General features: G+C 42.1%; 1 protein-coding gene across 8 annotated transcripts in view; it reads right to left on the bottom strand.

Annotated features, from left to right (window-relative positions):
* Nucleotides 1–414: 414 nt before the first annotated feature.
* Nucleotides 415–19,488, bottom strand: part of TMEM229B (transmembrane protein 229B) — a 34,453-nt gene continuing 15,379 nt past the window's right edge. For all 8 annotated transcript variants that reach the window (XM_027642174.1, XM_027642168.1, XM_027642169.1 and 5 more), the window contains one exon: nucleotides 415–4,108. In XM_027642174.1, the coding sequence (XP_027497975.1) occupies nucleotides 3,579–4,082 (504 nt within the window). In that variant the 5' untranslated portion in view covers nucleotides 4,083–4,108 and the 3' untranslated portion in view covers nucleotides 415–3,578. The remainder of the gene's footprint in view (nucleotides 4,109–19,488) is intronic.

Genomic DNA, 19,488 nt, shown 5'->3' with positions numbered 1-19,488 from the left:
AGGACTAGTCAAGCAAACCTTTGATTGGATTATTCTGCTTTAATTACAAAATGCACTCAGACCAAAGGCGCAATAGTACCTGGTACATATGTACACATTTCTCCCAATTATAACACCAAAGACCAAAATGCCATCTGGTCCTGCTGTAAATCAAACATTTCCCTCTGGCAAGATATTTGGAGTATGAATAGACATCACAGTAATGCTTGAACTGCCTCTTCTGTGCAGGACACCAGACTGTATTTATTTATCATGTACTTTGAGATCCTTTAGGGTGGACCATACAAGAGATAAGCAAGAGAACAGATGTGAAACTGGAACCCTGGGGTAATTGGAGTCCATATCCCACCACCCCCTGGAAAAGAAAGGCAGAGATGGGTCACTCTCTCCTTGCTGCAGTTAGGACAAGGTAGATAAATCACGAGGTTTTTTTATTGCTGGTGAACTCAAAACAGGCAACTTTAATCTACTGAGGAAGATACACATACAACAAATGTTAGGCCTTGTGCGTTTTTTTTCTTCTTAATGTAAATGTCTCTTCAACTTTAGTCCAGCTCTGAAGCTCTCACTGAGCTGCCGCCAAAATCCTGGTAATGTGCTCTGGGCACTTCTGCAAGATGTTGTAAGAAGCATCACATGTATTAAAAAGGGAGATTTTGCAGAAAAGACGAAGCTCTGACTGCAGCCACGTTGCTCAGAACGGAGAAGTCTGGCTAATCCTGCTGCATTAGGTATGTGGTGTTATACATAATTAATTGATTTAAGAATTTGACGGGTCCTTTTCTGTTTCTGGTGTGCAAGCTGCAAGTAAAGTGCACTTCTGGGTATAAATTACTACTCTATAAAGATGCAATAGCTGGGTGGTACACGTCAGACATCAGTGGAAAGCAGACAAAACAGTTGTTACAATGACACAGGCAATAAGGATAATGCTCTAGATACTAGATGCTGTTGGGAAACCCCTCCATATTTTGAGCATCTAAATATTACCCCACTGAGCAAAACCAGTGGCATTTAGTTGGGACCTTCTAAAGTACAGACAATAACAGACACATAGCTGTTATTGTGTACCAGGTTAGCTCTGTGGACAGCCGCTCCTCCAAACCGCACTGCTAACTCCTTTTAACCTTTCTAAAGTTTTCTAACAGCTAAGGAGAAAGTAGGGATCCTAAGGATGTTTCTATGAGGCTGAGGGTTTTACATGACGTGGAGGTGATGTAGGAGGCAGCACAACACCACACTTAAGCTATGCTATGAGAGGACAACCCAGCTTCAGACACTGTGTTTGATAACCTTGACAGAACCAGGGCCAAAATGGTGAGATCCCACTCTCATCTGCACCTTGCAATTCTTGTTCTGCTCCAGTACAGCTCATGTACATTATCCCATGCACAAATCTCTTTTTTTAACTCCAGGTACAGTGTCAGGTGACTATTTTGCCTGGGTCTATATGCCTGAGACCAAGAAGGCTGACAAACTACATACTATTCTTCTTATTTCATAATACTGGCATCACAGCATCAGAAGAACTATCTGTTCAGTGTTTGTTCTCTTTTAATTTAATGAACTATAAAAAGGAGACTATAAATACCCACCTAAGTATTCTCATTGCTTCAGGAGACATTGCATACCCAGGGCAGATTTGATTAACTCCTTGTACCACTGCTTTCCTGTGTCCATTGCCAGCAATGGATGCCACATGAGAAAGGGGAGGAATAAAATAATTGCTCTCTGTGTGATACAAAAAAGGATTAACACTGCCTTCATAAGAGCAGAACCAAGAAACAACTCAACTCACAGGGCCAACAGTGCTTTTTCTCTCAGGAATGGCTGCTGCAGGGCAAGAAGCAGGTTCACAGCTGAGCACTCCCTACCAGAGACAAGGGATCTACACAGAAATAGCCCAACTACTTCCAAAACAAGAGTGGAATCCCACAACACATTTGCATTTCAAGCCAAATTGATCCCTGGTACAGCTCTGCTGACTATGGTGGAAGAACACAAAAAATTAATCTGGCCCTATAGGGCAACTACAGAAACCTTCCCCATAACCCAGCTCAAGAGTGAGACATCTGACAGCTGGAAGCTCTGTGTTTGTTGCCAACTTCAAAAGCCAAGACTTGCCTGAGTGAACTGTGAACTTTTGGCTGCCACTATCAAAAACCTTCCCTGTACCACAATTGTCCTTGTACTCCATAGGTGTTCCCAACAGATTAAATTTCAGACTGTCCACAGTGCAGGTAGTTCCACAGTGAGGCCACAGCACTCCCTTCTGCTCCACCTCTCTACTGCTGCTCTTGTACCCTAACTCAAAGTCTCATTCAGGCAGACCATGAAGAATTAAGTGCTCTTCAGAGAAGGGTTTTTTGCTTTCTTTTTTTTTTTAATAAATGTATCAGGCAGCATGGTATATCTCTTGCTGCCTCCAATTATTGTCATGACAATATGGTTGTGGTTATTTAAAGCAGAATTTGGGAAGAAAAAGCAAATCCACTTGATACACTGAGGAGAAGACTGGGCAGAACTGAGCCAAGGCCTGCCAGTGCTGAAGGGATATGACAGTCAGTGCCAGAGGACCAAATCCCAGATACATTAGCCACACGAAGGTTTTGACCTCCAAATACAATAGGCTGCAGCCAGAATAAGTCACCGACATTACCAGAAACAGAGAAATCCCTGGAAAGGAAGGCAGAAAACTCTTGTGGCCTGTATAGTCTCTACAAGGTTTGCATGGATGAGGTGGGAGCTGGAATCTGAAACAGACTGTTAGGCAAGGCCTGCTTTGGGAGTACAGAGGAGATGGGAAGACTTGCACTATTTCTTGCGCCTTTTGCCAAGATTCGGATTGCACAGATTATGGTAAAATTCACTTGCCAAAAAAGACCTTCATTAAAAAAAAAAGAAAAAAAGAAAAAATTTCTAGTAAGTATCAGGACTGAGATTTCAAAAAGTACAAGATCTGTATAAATTCAGCAAGATGTCCAGCACCAGATTATTTCATGGTGCAAAAAAGAACCTGGAGAGAGGCCAATGGGACCTGGCGAGGGTAACACCATCTACCTCCCCAGCAGACTGCCAGTCTTAGGTTCTTCACAACAGCAGATGGATTTTCCTTGTTCCTGCAGCATCTCAGGTCCCACAGGAGGTATTGGTTGCAAGCAAGCACCTGAATATTGCCTAATGGAGTAAGCCAATCACTAACTCAGCTGGCATGTCCATGACCATCAAATAATTAGGTGTTTTTCTTTTTGGATGCATTTCCACCGTAGCATCTCTTTTTCTTCTTTCTCCACGTTAAAGTGTAAGCAAAAGGACTGCTTTCATCTGTAATAAGTTAAAATCAGAAATGACCTAACTAACAGGTAACTGATATTGGTCCTTGGAGCCCGAAGAGTAAAATCCATAGAAAATCTACTGGTTCCATTTTTTCTGGTATATCCCATGCACACCCCCATTAGAAAAATGGGGTTTATGAATCTTATCATACAGCAAGGAGCAGTACCTCGGAGCCAGGGCTGACAGTTCGTGCTAGCGGTCTGGGCTCTCCCAGACTGCTAAGTGTGATTCTAAGTCACTGTTCAATCTGTCTTCACGTGGCCATTGGCCAAGGCAACGGGGACGGTGGGAGCCCCCGGCTCAGCAGTCTCATCAAATCGTAAGCGCAGGGTGTTTCTGATCACCAGCTGTTCCATGATGAAAGAAGCACAAAACCATGGGATGGCATATTCCAGAGTGATCAGGCCCATGAAGTCAAAATCAAACTGAGAATAGTCCCATGGGCAGGCATTGAACTGGCGTAGGATGAGGCCAGTGGTGAACTCCCAGAGGTATGTCCAAAGTGTGTAAATGAAGCAGCGCACTAAAATGTTACACTTGTCTTTGAGATATAGATACATCTTCTCCACGATAAGGATGGAGGTGCCATAGATGAATAGTGCCCACACACTGGTAACGCCTGGGAACTTCCAGTTGAAGTTGACCACAAACTCCCAGGCAGCTGTGAACATCACCTCACAGAAATAGCCATGGATGGCATAGAGGTACCATCGGGAGAAAGCGGTCAGAGGTTCTGCCGCAGCCATTCTTCTGCACTCACCCCAGCAGCACTCTGAAATGAAGAGGGAGAGAGAGAGAGAAAGAGGTCAACAAGGGTGTCACAAGTCCTTATCCCCAGATGGCAACACAGAAACTCGTAACACCCACAAAGGATAAATATGAGAAATAAGTGAATTTTAAATTGTCTAATTTTTACCACAGCACATTTTAAGTCTTGGGGGAAAGTGGCACTTTAAAAGACTCCATGACTTAGAATGGGCCTGAACAACATAAACTGCTCTGCCTGAGAAACAGGATGCCACTGGTATTGCATTGGTGATAAGGACAGAGTTGACAGGTACAGGGTCTTTGTCAGGAGTGAGGCTGCCAAAGAATTTACTGGTTGCAAGTCAGTAGAAAAACACAGTCATCTCACAAGGAGCACCTGTTTGCTCTTTTCAAGAAACAGCACTGTCTCTTACTTTTCTGATTCTAATATGGAATAGATTAGATGAACACAACATTGAAAACCTGGGCCTTTCTAGCTGTCACCTACAGTCTCTATACCCAAAATGTTTACTGTAGTGAAAAACAGAGCTTTGATGGGAGCTACAGCAAGGGAACTGGAGGAGCAAATTTCAGAGATTTTACACCTTCAGACACCACATCCTGCACTCGTTATTCAGCTCAACTTTTATGTTGTCTGTTGAAGAACTCTTGCACTGTATGGCTAGCGTTTGGATAATAATTTTCTTATGGTGTCAGACTGCCTGATACCAAGTCAAAAAGCACAGGACAGCCATTGAAATCCATTCAGATTTGGCTTCAGGACAGCAAAACATAAAGGAGGAGAAAAAAAAAAGAACAGCTGAGCCTAGATAGAGGTAGTCATGATAAACAGGAAATGAGAACAAAGTCTAATTGTGTATACAGGAAGAAATTTGGTGAAGAAGTTTTGAAAAGGCAGTTTGCTTATGACTGAACTGTTTCAGCACAATTAGTTTTACTTTTTGTAGAGATTTACAAGTCTGCCATGGTACAGTCACTGACACAAGGTGATTATAAGCATTATTTTGCTGAAGTGTTACAGATTTACATTACAGGGTGAATTTGCCCTCTTTCATTCTTAGAAACTTATGCTTTCAAGTTGAGTTTCTCTTGACTCTTTATCAGGCACTATTTAACTTGGTTCTGCACTTGTCAGTTCTGTGGCACAATGTGCTAGGAAAGGACCACATTAACTTTATGTGCAGTCATTCCATGCCATCCAGAAAGAGACTGTTCCCACCCTGCCCTGTAAACACAGTGCCCCTCTGAACAATGTATTAACATGCACTATGATTGGAATTCTAATAGGAGATGAAATAAGAGAAACTTCTATAAGGGAAAAAGGAACTATAATAACGAACATAAAGAAGACATGCACAGGGGAATACTGAAAATGGAAAGGACAGAGCTGTATCCACGACCTGTTCACTCCTCTCTTAAATGGACACACAGCCAACATGGCAGTTCATGTGATGTGGGTGCTTGAACAAAGATCCATTTTCTAATGGCACAATGCATTTTACACAGGACACTGAGCCATCATCACATGCTACAGATATAGGTCAACAGCACAGTGTCAGTTTGGAGGTGAAAGACTAAAGAATTGCTGAGGATTCCCTCATGTCTCCTAACAGTTCAGTTCCAAGAGACCCTGCAAGACAGCAGAGGAGGTAGCACATGAGGAATATACAGGAGGTGTATCTCCACATAGTCCACAAGAAGCTGATGCATAAGGGCACTGCCAACTGAGGAGAATGAGTTGTCAGTGTAATGTTAGTTGGTTAGTTTTGCCAGCACAGTTGTTAAGCTTAGGAGTTTGAATCCTCATATCCTTCCTCCATTCTCACATAATTTCAAGAACAAATCAAAAGTGAGAGGTACAGAATTAAAGGAAAGCAGTAAGAAGGCGCCGTGGTTTAACACCAGCCAGCAACTAAGTGCTACACAACCACTCACTCACTGCTCTTCAATGAGATGGGGAAGAGAATCAGGGGAAAAAAACAGTGAAACTCATGCGTTGAGATAAGAACAGTTTAATAATTCAAACAAAGTAAAATGTAATAATAATGTAATACATAATGTCATTCTCCATAGAGGAAAATTATTGTAAAGATTTCACCAAGCTGCCAAGGGATTGTATAGTTTTTCTCTCTTTTCTATAAGGCTTTCTAACTTTTCCGCTTGTGGTCCTTAGTCCTTGTACTTCCCTCTACAGCCTTACATGAAATGTATTTGAACTGTTAGCTGGGAGCATTCAAAGCATGCAGTGCTATCTCTATAAGATTTTCCTTGTAATTTTGAAAATCTCTTCACAAAGTTGAATCAGATATGCAGAAGGTCCTTCCATCTCAGTCCCTCCCTTCCTATTGCAAGGATCACCTCACCAATTATTTCCATTGCCTTACACCTCCCTACAAAAGCCAAAGACTCACAGAAACATAGTCAACAATCCACATCTGGTTCTACCCTACATTATTTTCTCTGTTCAAAGAAGATTTCTCTCTCCTAGTTCTATACCATATACTTAATAAAAATCTATTTATTCTCTGTTTCTTTTTTACTGTTTGGAAAATATCTAGTCACTACACTAGAAGTCTAGTAACTGAGTCTAGATCAGGTCTGGGACACCTACAGTAAAAATTAACCAATTGCAAAGACCATTGTTGAATTCTTTTGAATTCCATGGCTTTCACCACAACTGCAAAGAGGCAAACATAAATGCACTGGCACTGTCTCAATATTTGCCTTCTGTCATGTGCCCAGTTGGCCCAATTCCGATGGTAATTACTTCTTACAATATGCTTGAAAGAGTCCTCACAGGCATCCTGGTGATTAAAAGCATCCCAAGAAAGGGCAGATGCCAAACTGTGGCAGTCAAAACATAAAATGGTTCCACTGTGCTAGGCACTAAGCAAATCCACAAATCACAGTTCCTCCTGTAAAATATTTCATCCAAAATAAAACAAAAAGTACATAGTTAGACATAGAAGGGAATGAAGGATACACTTAGGAGGGCTACCACAAGCCACAGCACATCACTGCATAAGCTGGGGACTGTACAATTTAATGGTTACAAGTCACTTGAGTATTTACAAAACAATTAAAACTGCAGCTTTTCCAAAGTATCTTATTTCCCAGCCACACCAAACTGTTTGGTGTCTGGGTAGGCAATACTGCATTAGAAGGTCTCACGAGGGATGTAAAGGAGAAAAGTGTAGTTTATTGGGCAGCAATTCATGATAAAAGGATCAAGCTGAAAAGCAGTTCCATGACATTTACTGGGAGAAGCATCCAAACAGAAGGCCAAGACTGGATTTAGTAAGAAATGCAGATTTGTGAAAAGCCTCAAGTAGATAATTGAACTTGGTGACGCAAGACTTTTAATGCAGTGACAGTAATATGGACCAAAAGGCCCTGAATGTATGATCATTATTCAGTCTCCTGAGGAAAACAAATGACATTTATCACTGAGGTACTTAGAGTGGGATGGGCAACGGCTTCCTGAAAACCAGAAACACAGCTGCCACCTACGCAATTGTCTCAGCAGAGAGCAAACAAGTCATGAAGACTGCACATGGATGGCCATGCTTGCACTGAGGCTTCTCGCACTGCTGCTTTGGGGAAAATAGGGAGATTCTAAATTCAAAATTTTGAAAATGCTTCCTATCATCAGCAAATTATATTTTAAATAGCTAAAATAGAAATAGATCCTCTAATCTGATGTTATCAGGAAGCCTGAGCTAGGCCAGCACAAAATTTTCCCCTCTTTCTCTACGAGGACCTTCTTTTCTAGCTTGCTCAGAGAAGAAAAAGGCAACTCTATGGAAACCACACACGGGCCATCTCTGAGAAACATGCAGTCCTTCCCCCAGTTGCCCTGTCTGTGTGGATAGCTCTGCTGGCAACGAAGGGGCCAAGAGTCCTCTCCACCTACAGAAAACAAGCACAGGCCTAACAGGGGGAAGTATATGAAGGACTGAGTTTATCTGAGAAATCTGGTTCAGAGGATGAAGTCGCAGAGTGCCTCCTCCGCAGTTCACTGATGACAAAAAGCTGGTAAGAGTGGGTGATCCCCCAGAGTACTGTGCAGCCCTTCAAAAGGACCTTGACAGGTTCAAGAGATGGGCAGAGAACTGTCTGAAATTCAACAAAGGCAAATGCAGGGTCCTGCACCTGAAGAAGAATAACCCCATGCAAGGACAAGAAGTAACAGACAGAAACTGATGCACAGGAAGTTCCACCTGAACATGAAGAAGAACGTTACTGTTTGAGTGACTGTGCACAGGAAGAGATTGCCCAGAGAAGTTGTGGAGTCTTCCTCACTGGAGATACTCAACATGTCTGGACACCATCCTGTGCAATGTGCTCTAGGATGACCCTGCTTGAGCAGCAAAGCTGGACCAGATGACCCACTGTGGTCCCTTCCAACCTTACCCACTCTGAGATTCTGTGATCAGGGCAGGAGTTTGACTTACGGAGGTAAGAAAATAATACTGTAACAGCATCAAGATTACATTTTATATTTTAGAATTTCAACTCTGAAATAGATATTAATAATCTGCTAGGTTGAGGTAAGATACAGATAAGCCTGATGCACCAGACCAAGCAAGGAGAAAGGACTAACATCCCAGACTGTCCCACTTCACATGTTAGACCCTTCTGTGCAAGGGGAAGCACCTCCATACTCACATTTGGTTTTGCAGGTGATGCAGCCCAGGCAGGCAAGAGGGAAGTGATTCAAAAATGGGCTGATGGTAGACCAAGAAATAATGGCAGATTTGTCTCACACAAGCACTGCAGGGGAGACATCAGTGGATGTTATATTCACGCCTGATTAAATTCTTGAGCGCTGCCTGGCTCATTTTTTTTCCAAGCTCTCCTTTGCAGCGCCTTTCTGCCCATTTCCCTGCTACCAAGCCAAACTGCTTATAAAAGTCTCTCACAGATTGTCTTTATTCCCTCTAATCCAGCAGAATTATTTAGACTCACAGCCTCTGGATGGGTGTAATGAGACTCATCAAGAAACTCTGAATTAACTCTGAAGTGCCAATAAAAGAAAAACACAAACAATAAACCTCCATGAGGCAATTCTCCTTCTTAGTGATGTCCTGAGGCTATAAGTTCTGTCAGCTACTTGATCCACCGCAGGTGAACTTGCACTACTGCTGCAAGTTCCTTACTTGTAGTGCCTAGTTATTTCTAAAAGTTAAAAAATTAGGGCACAGTATTATTTTACAAATTCATATTTGAAGTATTTAGTTCCATAACATGCATGTTCATATTTCTAAGAAATGCCTTACATACATCTATAACCCTATTTACATGTCATAATTATTTTGAAGTTTGAAAGAGTAACTGCAAAGGAGGCACATATGTAGTAGGATACTTTCCAAATGACAGGACTGCGAGCAGCAGACAGTGCTGAAGTAAAGGGCACCTGCCACTCCCTGCCCATAAGCTTTACTTGTATTCTCCTGCCTCAGACCCTTATTACCCAAACACTTACGTAAAACTAACCGTTCTTCATGACTTTTAATTACTTTCATTGGCATATCATTGTAGCTACTGTGTTCTTCCTTAAGACTGGGAGAATCAGACGCATATCTGCTTTTATGCTTTAGCAAAGATTACAGTAGATACAAGGATGTTTTGGTGCAAATTGACACGCATTTTTGGGCAATAAGTTTTTAAATTTAATTCTTCTTATTTTGCCTTTTCCCTGTGAGTAAACACCAAACAAGCATGCCTTTGCAACCATGGGCAACATTCAATGAATATGCTGCAAACCTTGCTTAAACATTTTCATAGAAAACCTCACTCAAGCCCCTAGAAGTGAAGATTTACAGAACGCTAAATGTGTACAGAACACTAAGTGCTAGATTTGGCCACAAGACATTAGTTCATCAGTGTTTAAAGATTTATACAGTAAAGTCTTAGTGGTACTTATGTGCTGAAGTCATAACTCTGAGGAGATATTCATCCTTCAGATAACTGAAAGCCTCAATTAACTGTGGCTCAGAAAACAGAATTTCAACTGTACTGAAGTGTGGAATAGTTCCAGCAGATCGATTAATCAAGCCCTGCAATGAAGATAAAAGCATTCCACAGACATCTCCAAATACAGACTCTCAGTGCTTTCAGGATTTGAGCCCTGGGATTTTGGTCAGTTCTGAATGTACTAGTCATCTGGTTTTGCTGCTTCTCTGTCTGGACTCTACCTCCATCAGGATGCACATTGTCTCCCTTCCAGGTACTGTGGGTAAGAAAGCACAGTCTATTTCTTATCTGCATTTTCCTCTCATTTTGTCTCTTTCCCATAGAAGGCACATCATTTCCCTGCCACTCCTTGTTTCCTTGCTCCCTTGCCCAGTTCACTCTGTACCTGCAGGCAGCCTCTGATCCCCATCTATCTTTCAAATCTGTTCCAAAGAGAATTGGAATACAGTAAAAAAGAATGACGACAAAAGGAGATTAAATTAATCCAATTACCAGACTAAGCCAAAGGGATGGGGAAGCGTAGTTCTTACCGGTAATGCCTGTGTGTGGGCTGCCCAGAAGCACCATTTCACAATAGGAAGGAGAAAGGTAGGGTTTTCTTGGGAGGGAGTTTGGGGGGGGGGGCTTTTCAGAGAACAAAGAGAAAAGATGAAGGCATTGTTTGTTTAAAGAACAGTTTTCCAACTAATGTGATCTCATGAATGGCAGCTGAAGTGCAGAAGGTGGAGACTTCCCATGGCCTGCCTCACATAAACCATCATGTTACCCAAACACACTTACCCACAGTGACCACTCCAACCTGAGAACAAATTAAGACAGCACCTCTTTACTTACAGTGACCAAGAGGGATGTTTCCTTTGATCCTGATGAAAGTTAAGACTCCCAAGAGTCACGGAAGTAGCAGACTTGAAAGACAAATCTAAGAAATATGACTGAGTCCAAACTTTACATCTAGAAGTATTAACCCCAAATCACCCCAGCATCTCTCAAGTAAGGTCATGTCCTTCTCCAAGCCTGTCACTGTAAGACCGTTGTACCTTACCTGCTGCCCTTCCCTATTTGGAAAAGCTGCCCTGAGTTCCCAGAATTTGCTGATACTACAGTTCTCAAACAAGCAAGTGTCCAGCAAGGGCCCAAGTGCCAGTGAAGTGGCTCCAGCACAAAGCAGAGACTTTGAACCCAGGACCCTGCTGCAGGAGAAGACAAAGCTCTCCATTACCACTGTAGAGGAGGGAGCCAGCATTATAGAAGTTTCTCCCACTAGTGCCCATCAATTAGCATAGCATGGGTATTAATCATGCTATCACTGGCTTGCACAGTATGTCATCAGCAGTGGAAATATATTGTATGTGCAAATAAATTAGCGCTGAGTTTTGTACTCTATTGTTCAGATTTATTTCAATTCAGAAAAAACAAGCAGCAGCCTGTAAGCACATCAGTTGGGTAAATCTGTCTTTGTAGACTAGTCAAGTTTCTCTGGCCTGAATAACAAGTCAGCAAAAACTTGGGTTTTCAGGCCTAGGTCCTACACAGCAAACATACCTTCTCCACTGTGTTGGGTACTTCCATTGTTATTTGCATCTTTGCAAAAGAAGGCTAACATTTTTAGCACTGTTATTTCCTCAAGGTATCAGAAAGCTTAGCATTCAGGTTACAAACACAAAGATAACATCTTCATGTTTTATGCACACCTGTCGTTTTTCTCTTTCGTAAATCTGAAGCATCAGCTCTGCTATAAACCCCTAATGTTCAGCTGCTTATGAGTCCCCTTTGAGTCAGATTCATTAATCTGATTATGTGCTGTGTGTCCCAAGAAGGAAGCACAAGAGCTTTCCCACAGGGGAATGTGACTGAAACTCAATCTTCTGAAAGGTGGCAAGTTGAACACACAAGCTTTTTTTAAAAAAAGCAATAACTCAACATTTGTGCCCCACACAGAACTGGTATTTGCTAGGATATCTCTCCCCGCCATTCAAGGAAGCTTCTTATCTCTTCAGACATTGATTTCTTAACTCAGCATTGGTCAATAAGCTTTTACTGCTGCATCCTACAGCTTCCTCCTTTTCTAATCAGTCAGCTTATGAAGGAAACGTTCCAGCAGTGTTTCCCAGTGCTGTTCTTCCAGCTGTAACACGTGCTCCTGGCTGCAGCTTCGGTCACTCCAGCTCATGAGCCAGGCAGCTGGGTCATAAGGATGCCCCATATCTCCTCTGAGCTGATGTCACCTTGGTTCTTTTCCAACTCTTTCTGAGCTTCTTACTACCTCTCTCCCAAATCACAGAACTGGACTGTTCTCTGATGCTCTAGTTTGCACTGCACCATGTATAACTGCTTTAATGAAGGCAAATCAAACTGCTACATCCACATAATTTTAATTCTATCCACAGATGTACAGATGTATAAAGATATAGAGACAGCTTTATACATTGTCTTTATTGATTGGCTGATTTGCCAATTTGCCCTCTCTTCCCCTCTACTTGAAGGGGATAGATTTTTTTTCCCTATAATTGCTTCTTCTGACTTTTTCATTTTTGTGCTGAGGTGACATTTTACAAACACTACAACCACTACTACTAGATTTAGGTTCCTACCTTCAGCCTGCCAATTATGTATCACAACTTTACAGAGTATGCTCACTTCCAGCCTTTACAGAGCCCCTCTGAAAGTGGATCCATTTAATATTATGTTTATAACCTTCTTTCACATTTCCTTTTGTGACTGCAGTGTGTCCAAATGACCATGCCCTACCAAACAGTCTCCACAATAAAACCAACAGATTCATTGCTCTAATACAGGAAAGCATTTTCAAATTTCAAATTTCAATTTTCAAAGCATTACAAACTTGTCTGTATTTATTAGTCTACATAAGTGTAAGACTTTGGGTTCCTTAAGACAGAAAAGTCAATATGTATGTGCAGAGTTGCTTCAGATTATTCTAAATGCCTGAAGTCCAGGAATTTACCTGTAATAGTACAGCGAGCCCAGATCATGAAATAACACAATACCACAGCTTTGGACTGCTTTATAGATCTATCACTTTATGGCTGAGACCCCACTTCTATTCAACCCTTTTCTCAGATCCTACATATTCAGCCTTCTAAAAAATTCTAAATCTAAACCATCTCTTGTGAGTAACAGCTAACATGCATCTGCTTCAGGACTCATGGAATTTAACTGCATCATGTTAATACCACTTACTTGCTAAACACCTGAAAAGGAATTAAGCTTCCACCTTAGAAAAGAAAATCCTTAAGAACTGCTAACTCTAATCCTAAACTCAGCAAGGAGGTAAAAATACCACTCACCTCTTCACTTCATTGTCAATCTGCACAGAAGACATTTACCACACACAGAGCTACTGCAGTAGAAGGCAGAGCAATTTTCTTGCTTGGGTCTTAAAATTACTACCATATTTGTGGGGCTTCTATAGGACCCAGTGAGCCAAAGCACAGAAAGAGAGAAAAAGCTGGCAAGAATTTATCTGGGAAAAGCTTTGCAAGAACTTTGCCTTGAGAACAGAATATGGAATTAAAAGAAGTAGGATACAAAGACCCTGGAGTATTTGTAGAATAGATGGAAACACAGAAGAACGGACAAGTAAAATTTTAAGTGCATTAGTAGCAGAAGACTAGTAGGGGCTAGATATCAGGGAAGTAAACTCATCACTGTTTCCTAATCATTAACATCACCTAAGCAGATAATAATGAAGATCCATAGATTTACACAGCTACTACAGTGAAAAGATAAAATCTGGATACATCATTCCATATTTCTTCTGGCGACAAACCCCAGTTTAACAGACTCCTTCAAACCAGCCTGGCTGGGAACCTTAACAGGGCTAGAAAATGGCCTGAAAAAGGGAGGTTATTTTCCTCTCATTGTTAAGCTGCTGAGCAGTCGCTGAGAAGAGGCAACATTCAGGTATGGGCAAGACATCTGAAGTCAAGAGATTGGGAAGGCACCTAAAAACTCTCTCTGTGGCCAAACATGGCAACAGACTTAGGAAAGTTACATTGGAGCAGATGAACCACATCATCTTCCTGCACCAGTGCTTGTAGAATCAGTGCAGCTGGAAAAAACAATCAGTTTTGCTCAGTGGCCAGGTTAACTTGGCAGTATAGATCCACACTTGGCTAAGGAGAGATGCTCTGAGAGACTAGCTTGGAAGCTGAAGCTGCTGCAATATAGAATAATGGGAAGAGGAAGACGAGGGGATATGGACCAAAAAGCTACTCTGGGATGAAAAACAACCTTGAGAGCACTGGGAGAAAAGTTAAGGTTACGACTCATGACTGCATATGCTGAGACCACTGACAATAACAGATGCAAAGGTAAACCAAGACTGTTTCTCTGCAGATGACTGCTTAGAAGGCTCTATTAGTAATAGCTTCTCTTGATATAAGACACAATTTTAGTTTTACTAAAGTAAATTTACTCTGCTTTGCAGTCAGGAGCTCCCTGTGCTTGTTTACTTCAGCATTCTCTCCTGTCTGAAGCCAAGCAGCTGCTGCATGCAGAAGGAAAATGACAGCATATAGCCAGACTATCTGCACTGACCTATGGCCCAGTGTCTCCGTCCAGCTGGGATTGTGATGTGCACAATCTTTCCCCACTGCTGGGATCCACAAAAACTGCTTATGCCAGGAATAATTAGGACTGCAGATCCAGACTATGTTTTCAGTAACTTTGATCTTACTGCTTTGGTCAGATCAGAGACAGAAGCATGATACTCAACTTCAAACAGTTTCAAGTCCAAGATGGCCTGAGTATCTGTAACTTATTTCCTCCCTTCTACCTCCCTTGCAATATCAGTTGATTCAGCAAAACAGATTACATCTCCTTAGAAAACCATATTGCATTTATTCTTTGCAGAGAAGGGAATACGGAGCTAAACAGACTTCACGTGGTTCCCAGAAGAGGCTTTTTGAGGTCTCGTGGCAGCCTAGCAGTTGAATGCTATGAAACACAGGACACTCTCAGCTGAAACACTGGGGCCTAGCAAGCATAACCAGCAAGGAAAACAACCAGGGCTGTGCCATACTCTGCAGCATGGAGGCAAACCTGCCATCCTGGAGTCTCATCCAAAGGCAGTAGAAAACTTTTAATGGATGGTCAATTCAACTGGCTTCCTTTCATTGAACTGTAACCTAAGGCTTTACCCAGCTACCATGTAATTGAACTTTCGTATTTAGACAGCGGGGACAAAAATCACAGAATCTCAGAATGGTTTGGGTTGGAAGGGACCCCAAAGATCATCCAGTTCCAACCCACCCACCATCAGCAGGGACACCTTCCACTAGATCAGGTTTCTCAGGGCTCCATCCAACTTGGCCTTGAACACTTCCGGGGATGGAGCATCCACAACTTCTCTGGGCAACCTGTTCCAGTGCCTCATCACCCTCATAGTGAAGAACTTCTTCCTAATATCCAACCTAAACCTACTCTCTTTCAGTTTCAAGCCATTACTCCTTGGCCTATCACTACATGCCCTTGTAAAAAATTCCCTCTCCAGCTCTCTTTAGGTACTGGAAGGTGCTGTAAGGTTACCTTCTCAGAACCTTCTCTTCTCCAGGCAGAGAGGTGGTCCTGCCCTTGGATCATCTTCGTGGCCTTCCTCTGGACTTGTTCCAACAGGTCCCTGTCCTTCTTGTGCTGAGGACCCCAGAGCTGGATGCAGTACTCCAGGTGGGGTCTCACGAGGGCAGAGTATAGCACTGGTCCCAATATGGACTCCTGAGGGACACCACTTGTTCCTTGAAGTCCATAGGGACTCTGAGCCATTGACCACTACCCTCTGGATGTAACCATCCAACCAACTTCTTAACCACCAAACAGTCTACCCATCAAATTCATGTCACTCCAATTTAGGGAGAAGGATGTTGTGGGGGACCATGTCAAAGGCTTTCCAGAAGTCCAGATAAATGACATCTGCAGCCCTTCCCTTGTCCACTGATGGACCCACTCCATCATAGAGGGCCCCTAGGTTGGTCAGGCAGGACTTGTCCCTGGTCAAGCTGTGCTGGCTGTCCTGAATCACACAAGAGTGTCCTGCCCTTTTAATGATTGGCCACAGAGCTTCCAAACAGGCAGGACGTTCCCAGGGTCACATTATTTATTGGCAGGGACTTTCTGCCCAGATCTTCATTTGTGATGCCTTTAATTCCCAACTTATGTTTTCAGCTTTCATTCTGCCATCTCATGAAAAGTTTAAAGATATACTCTGAACAACTGGTTGTTATTTTAGGAGGCACAGTTGTTAGTAAAGCAGTGAGGAGCTGATCCCCCCTTTGAGCAGACACTGAGCTCTCACTGACTGAAATGCAACTCAGACAGCGACTTGTTTGCTGAGATTCAGCTTCCAGTGATCTGCCTTACACTGTTGCTGGAATATGATAACATTCTAACAAATTAATTACTTGCATGGTATAGTTTTACTAGCTTTTGAATTTCATATAAACATATTATGCACACGCACGCACACACACACACACACACACACATGCAGAGGCCCAAATTAATTTCAGGCACTTAACAAAGGTAACTTCATTACAAGCTTTGTCTCCCTAGAGGCTCCCATTTGTAGTTACTAGATCTTGTGAAGGTAGCTAGAGATGGGCACATCCTGAAGACAAAAGTGGAGTTTGAGCATTCCTGATGCTACCTTTCCTGCATCTTTCCAGTAACTACTTAGAGGTGCTTAAAGCACTCTACACTACAACAGTGATTTATTCACCTGGGTGAAATATTTGAGGTTACATAGGGTAATTTCAGGTCTTATCAAACAAGATTTTTTTCTTTATCTTGCTTTCCTTCAGGGCAACAATAAGTACCTCATGCCTCTGGGCAAAATGCCAGTTGATAGAGATGCTAGTTCTCATCTGTGTGTTGGGAACTGTCTTGTGATAAGACTAGAAAAGAAGTCCTCTGTTTTAAGTAAAATGGTTTGATACTGCTCACACTGGCCACCAAAAAATAGCCCTCTTCAAAAACCCCAAACCCTAAATTCTTTTTCAACTATCTTTAAAATCTGCTCAACAAACAGAGCATCAGGTGACCCATAGCAAATGGATCCAGAGAGGCACCATATGTTATCTTGTCCCTGTTTATGTAAGATGCTTAAGAGCTGTCATTTCATGCCTGAATTGTGCATCTACTATTGGTAGTCCTGGAGCTACACATTCTGGTCAGCTTGTCCATTCCTTTTTAGAGGTACACAAACCTGCAGCATCCAAGGACTTCTATGACAATCACAAGGTATTAAGCAATACACTGTTGGCAAGATGAGTAAGAATTTACATTTTTATCTCCTGCCATGCGTAAAGCAATCTAAATATCCTTCCATAATAACTAGTCATAACACATGCAACAACAAATGTTCATAGCAATGCCGAGGTGTTCAAAGTGTTAACATTTTAAGCATGCTCATTGTGCGTAGGCTTGTACTAACTTAGAACCTACTGCAGTTAACCAATTTGCTTTGTTGTACCTTCACTGTCTCTCAGAGTTCCCAAAGCTGAAAAGACATGCAAAGTTAACTTAAATGCCACATATGCAAAGTGAACTTTTAAATGAACATGCCTCAGCCAAAATAGTGCTGCATATGTGGAGCACAGATACAAGTTCTAGCAGTCCACATCTGTTCCTGAAGAGTAATGGAGGGTGACTTTGCCATACCATGCTGATAATAGTTTTCTTGGGTATTTCTTGTCTAAGTCACTTTTCAGAGTCACCTACACTAATGACACTTAAACAGCACAGTACGACATATGAAGTTTTGCACTGCATCCACAACACTGACAGATCTTCCTTCCTTCTCCTACTATAGACCTACTGATCTACAATGACAGTATATAAAAGCATAAGGAGCATTTTCTTATGGACGCGGCCCCCATTCAGCAGGCTTCCCCCATCATCTTCCCTGGTAGAGCCACCGTGTGTAAAGAATTCCAAGAGTCTGGCTAAGAGCAGATTCAGGAATTGGACTGGACATCAGGGGATGCTACAAAAAAGCAAAGCTCTTCTGCAGAGCTTCATGAAGGCTTAGCACTCAAAAAGCAGGGAAAGTTAGAGATCCACCCCAACTCTCATCTGAGAGTACTAAAACATCATCCAGAATATAGTAGCTCTCCCAGGGCAATTCTAAAAGGCACCAAGATTTCTACAACAAAGGGTGAAAAAAAGGATTGAAGCAACTAGAAGCCAGGACTCAGATGGAGAAGCAAAAGGACCTTCCTAAGTCAGTGCCAAGGTAGATACACGGATGGGGTTGTTGAGCAGCTGTGCTGCCTCATGAAGCCATATCCAAACTGATGCAAATCTTGTGAGCTTTGCTGGCCCTAAGAGAGACACAAGGGGCCAAACAGTGCAGTGCACTAACACAGGACTGACAAAACCTCTGCTTTATTACTAGGTTTGTCGTGATCTGCAACATGACCTTGGACAAGTCACTGCACCTCTACGTGCTTCTGGCAACCATCTGGATAATTAGACTAAACTATTTGGTGTGAGGGCTGCAACTAATTATAGATTGGTTTGGCAAGTAACACAATTGGTTACCAATACTGACAAAAGTCATCAAGCAAAACTGGAACACAAAGAGTAACTGCAGCCAGTCACTTACAGAAGCACAAAATTGACACTGAGTCAAAAGGCTGCATGACTAGGCAGCTCTCAGCACCAGTCTCATTTGCTCAGTCATCTGTGTCACACGGATTCCCAAGCTGACCAAAGTATTTCTTTCTGGGAGCCTGAAGGAGCATCTCTAAGTCAGATACAAGAATTTGTACTTAACAGCATATTCAATAAGCTTCTCTGTACAGCACTTAAGAATGAGTAATTAATGGTAATATTTCTGCAGTAGAACTTCTCATTAGCAACCTAATTAGCCTTCTGAAAATAATTAATGTTCCTTTCTATAAAGGGAACAGATGACCCATTACATCCATTAGACAAGCAAAACAAATGCTGAAGGTAAGGGAGATTTGTTTAGGGAGACAGCAAGAAAAGCATCCAGCAGCACTACAGTAAAATGGAAGAAGACAAAGCATAAATGCCCGTGAACCACGAAGACTAAACTATGTGAGTGGGTATGCAGGACTAGCATGCACCTAACTGATTGCATTCACTAATCCAGCATTCACATTGAGCATTTTCATTCCTCCACCTCTAAGATTACCACTGGTAATCTCATCACTAAGAAACTGAAAAATTCTACCTCCAGCTTGTTTTGAAAGCCAGAATAAAAGGCTCTTAAATTCAACCATTCACAGTCACAAACAGCTGTCTCCATATGCAAATATTCTCCAAGGGTCATGTATTTTGACTATTAAAACACACACAAAGTGGCCATTAAAATAAAGAATGATTTAATGTCAGATGACAGGAACAAGCGAGTTGATGGCTAAGAAT

The sequence above is a fragment of the Corapipo altera genome, unplaced genomic scaffold (assembly GCF_003945725.1).
Source record: "Corapipo altera isolate COAL_440 unplaced genomic scaffold, ASM394572v1 23b, whole genome shotgun sequence".
Taxonomy (NCBI): domain Eukaryota; kingdom Metazoa; phylum Chordata; class Aves; order Passeriformes; family Pipridae; genus Corapipo; species Corapipo altera.
The sequence above is the reverse complement of the archived record's forward strand: the minus strand, read 5'-3'. Positions and strand labels throughout refer to the sequence as shown.